We start from the raw sequence: 2,562 nt of genomic DNA on the forward strand, positions 1-2,562 counted from the left end.
TAAGTAAAAACCTCAACAAGAGGGTGTGTTCACATAATTAGTATAATTTCACCACCAACAATTCATACACAATCTTTTCCGGTTCATCAACCCTTAGTTAACATAGACAAGTAGGGGCCGTTTGGTCCGAAGACAAGCTATGTTGGAATTAATTGTACTTGAATTTGTTATATTAAAATTAGTTATGCCGGTATTATTTCGTATAGATTATGTGGTATATGGTATTAAACCTAGAATTATCAATTTTAGTGCTTTATCCTAACTTATCCTGGGATTACTATGTCAACCTCTTGCAGGTATAAGTTATCCCGTTATTTTTTAATCCTGGGATAAATTATCTCAGAATTAGTAATCAAACGAGGGATAAAACGATACTATATTTTTAACCCAAGATTATTTTTGCTTATGCATCATACCAAACGACCCCTTACATTCTTTTTATTTTTTGACACAATAAAAAAAAGTATTCATAAAGAGAAGAGTAACATGTGATATGGAATATGGATGGTTATGCTCCATACTAACATAAAAAAATATATGATACTAACCTATCTTTTTTTCACCGTAACCCGTCATAAAGGAACAATAAAATTGCCAAAAGTACATCAAAAACAGAAAAAAAATGGACATTTTTTTGGGGACATTTGTTGAAGGACGGTAAAAAAGATGACCTATTTGAACAGAAAGTTTTAAAATGTGGACTAAATTCACAGTAAACCGAAATTAGCTCTAACAACATAGTGAGCCCTCCAACATTAGCAAATCTATAGTTTGCCACCTATAGAAAAATCTTTCTCCACATTTTCAGACACTGCAAACCACAAATTTGCCATGCAGCAGTAAAATTACTAAAATGCCCATCCACAAAACCCATGATTTATCAAATGCCAAAAGAGAAGACATTGACCAAAATGTTGCAACATTTGGATTTGCATTAGATCCCATCACCATCTTACTTTTTCCAATTTCTACAACAGCCCCGAAACTACCAGAAATTGCAAATTAACCCCAAGATAAAATCAGAAATCTTTACCTTTTAGCTCCCTCTACCAATCATCTCCTTGTACCTGAGAATTGAATCCAACCTCTGTAACTTCAACTGTTGCTTGAACTTGTTGATGAAATCATCAGCTTTCGCATCTACTTCATTAACGTCTCCGTCGCTTGTATTGACATTTCTCTCCCTTGTAGTGGCCGGCCGGCGAGCTTCCACAATGGCTTCTTCCTCAAAATGTGCGAACGGCGATTTCATGCTTGCCGATTTCTTTATCTTCGTCGGCAACTTTATCGGAGCTTCACCGGCTGATGGCTTTGTATCTGATCTGCTCCTGCTCACGTGACGTTCTTTTAACTGGCTGTACACTTCATCCAAGCTCTTTAACTCACCGTCTTCTTCTTCTTCTTCTTCGACTTCGTTTTCTTCATGGGTTTGCTTAAAATCGAAATGGCTGTCTATATTTTCAAGGTCTGGTTCATGGGTGCGTTGAAAAATGTACTGGGTCGATTTCTCTTGAATATTTTCTTGATGGGTTTGCTGAAAGTTGAAATCTTGATCCATATTTTTGAGTTCTTGTTCGTGGGTGTGTTGAAAAAGGTACTGGGTTTGTGCGTCTGGGAGATTCTCTAGATGGGTTTGCTGGAAATCGTACTGGGTTTGTGTTTTTTGAGCATTTTCTTGATGGGATTGGTTGAAAATATACTGGGTAGATTCTGGTACTACGGTACTATGTTCTGGAGCTGGTTCGAAAATGTAATGTGTTTGTGGTTCAAAAGTGGTTTCTTGATTATGGGGATGGTCCAAGTTGTAATCTTTAACAGGTTCTTGAGATCTATAGTTATAGAAATTTATGGATTTGATGCGTTGAAGAATAGAAGGAGATCTAGTGAGTTTAGAAGGTTGTTGCTCTTGTTGTTGTTGTTGTGAGTGATTTTGTGAGTAATCTTGTTCTTGTTGATGATGTTGGTGTTGTTCTTGTTTGGGAGGGTGATTTGGTTTTTGGTTAGCTAAAGAAGAAGTAAAAGCAATGGTAGCAATCATGACATTGAGAAGAACAAAAAGGACAGTAGGAGTGAACCAGCTATTCATGGATGTCCAGATTGAAGAATACACAGTAGATACAGAGTCATCAAACATGGTGAATGAATGACTTGTGTGATTTTCTAGAGAGAGAAGTGAAGAATGACTTTAGAGAGAGAGAGAGAGAGAGTGGAAGTGAAAGTGGAGAACAAAGATTGGAGTGTAGTGCAGAGTTTGGGAGATTAGTAAAAGCAGAGGAGAGGTGGGAGCTGGAAGATGGGAAGTGGTGGGTGGGGATCATTCAGGGCATGGGGATGAATGGTAGTGGGGTTCGTTGGTTTTTATTTTCCCGCATGGGTTCTTTTAAACTCATAATTCTTTTGTTTTATTTTTGTCATTGTAAGTTTTCTTTTTTTCGAAGGTTTTTTTGTCATTATAAGTTTTTTTTTTTTTAAGGTTTTTTGTCATTGTAAGTTGTTCTATTCCATCGATAAGTTTTATTATGTGTCTCTAACAACTGACATAAGTTGTGTGAGGTTCCTTTT

General features: G+C 36.7%; 1 protein-coding gene across 1 annotated transcript; it reads right to left on the minus strand.

The window, feature by feature from the left end:
- Positions 1–538: 538 nt before the first annotated feature.
- Positions 539–2,342, minus strand: LOC109214131 (basic-leucine zipper transcription factor A-like). Its single transcript, XM_019378019.1, has one exon. The coding sequence runs from the start codon at positions 2,132–2,134 to the stop codon at positions 1,037–1,039; it is 1,098 nt and encodes a 365-aa protein (XP_019233564.1). The 5' UTR covers positions 2,135–2,342; the 3' UTR covers positions 539–1,036.
- Between the last annotated feature and the right edge of the window lie 220 nt (positions 2,343–2,562).

Source organism: Nicotiana attenuata, unplaced genomic scaffold (assembly GCF_001879085.1).
Source record: "Nicotiana attenuata strain UT unplaced genomic scaffold, NIATTr2, whole genome shotgun sequence".
Classification (NCBI taxonomy): domain Eukaryota; kingdom Viridiplantae; phylum Streptophyta; class Magnoliopsida; order Solanales; family Solanaceae; genus Nicotiana; species Nicotiana attenuata.

Excerpts from the sequence above, each read along its gene's own strand:
- LOC109214131 (XM_019378019.1), bottom strand. The coding sequence starts at position 2,134 with ATGTTTGATGACTCTGTATCTACTGTGTATTCTTCAATCTGGACATCC.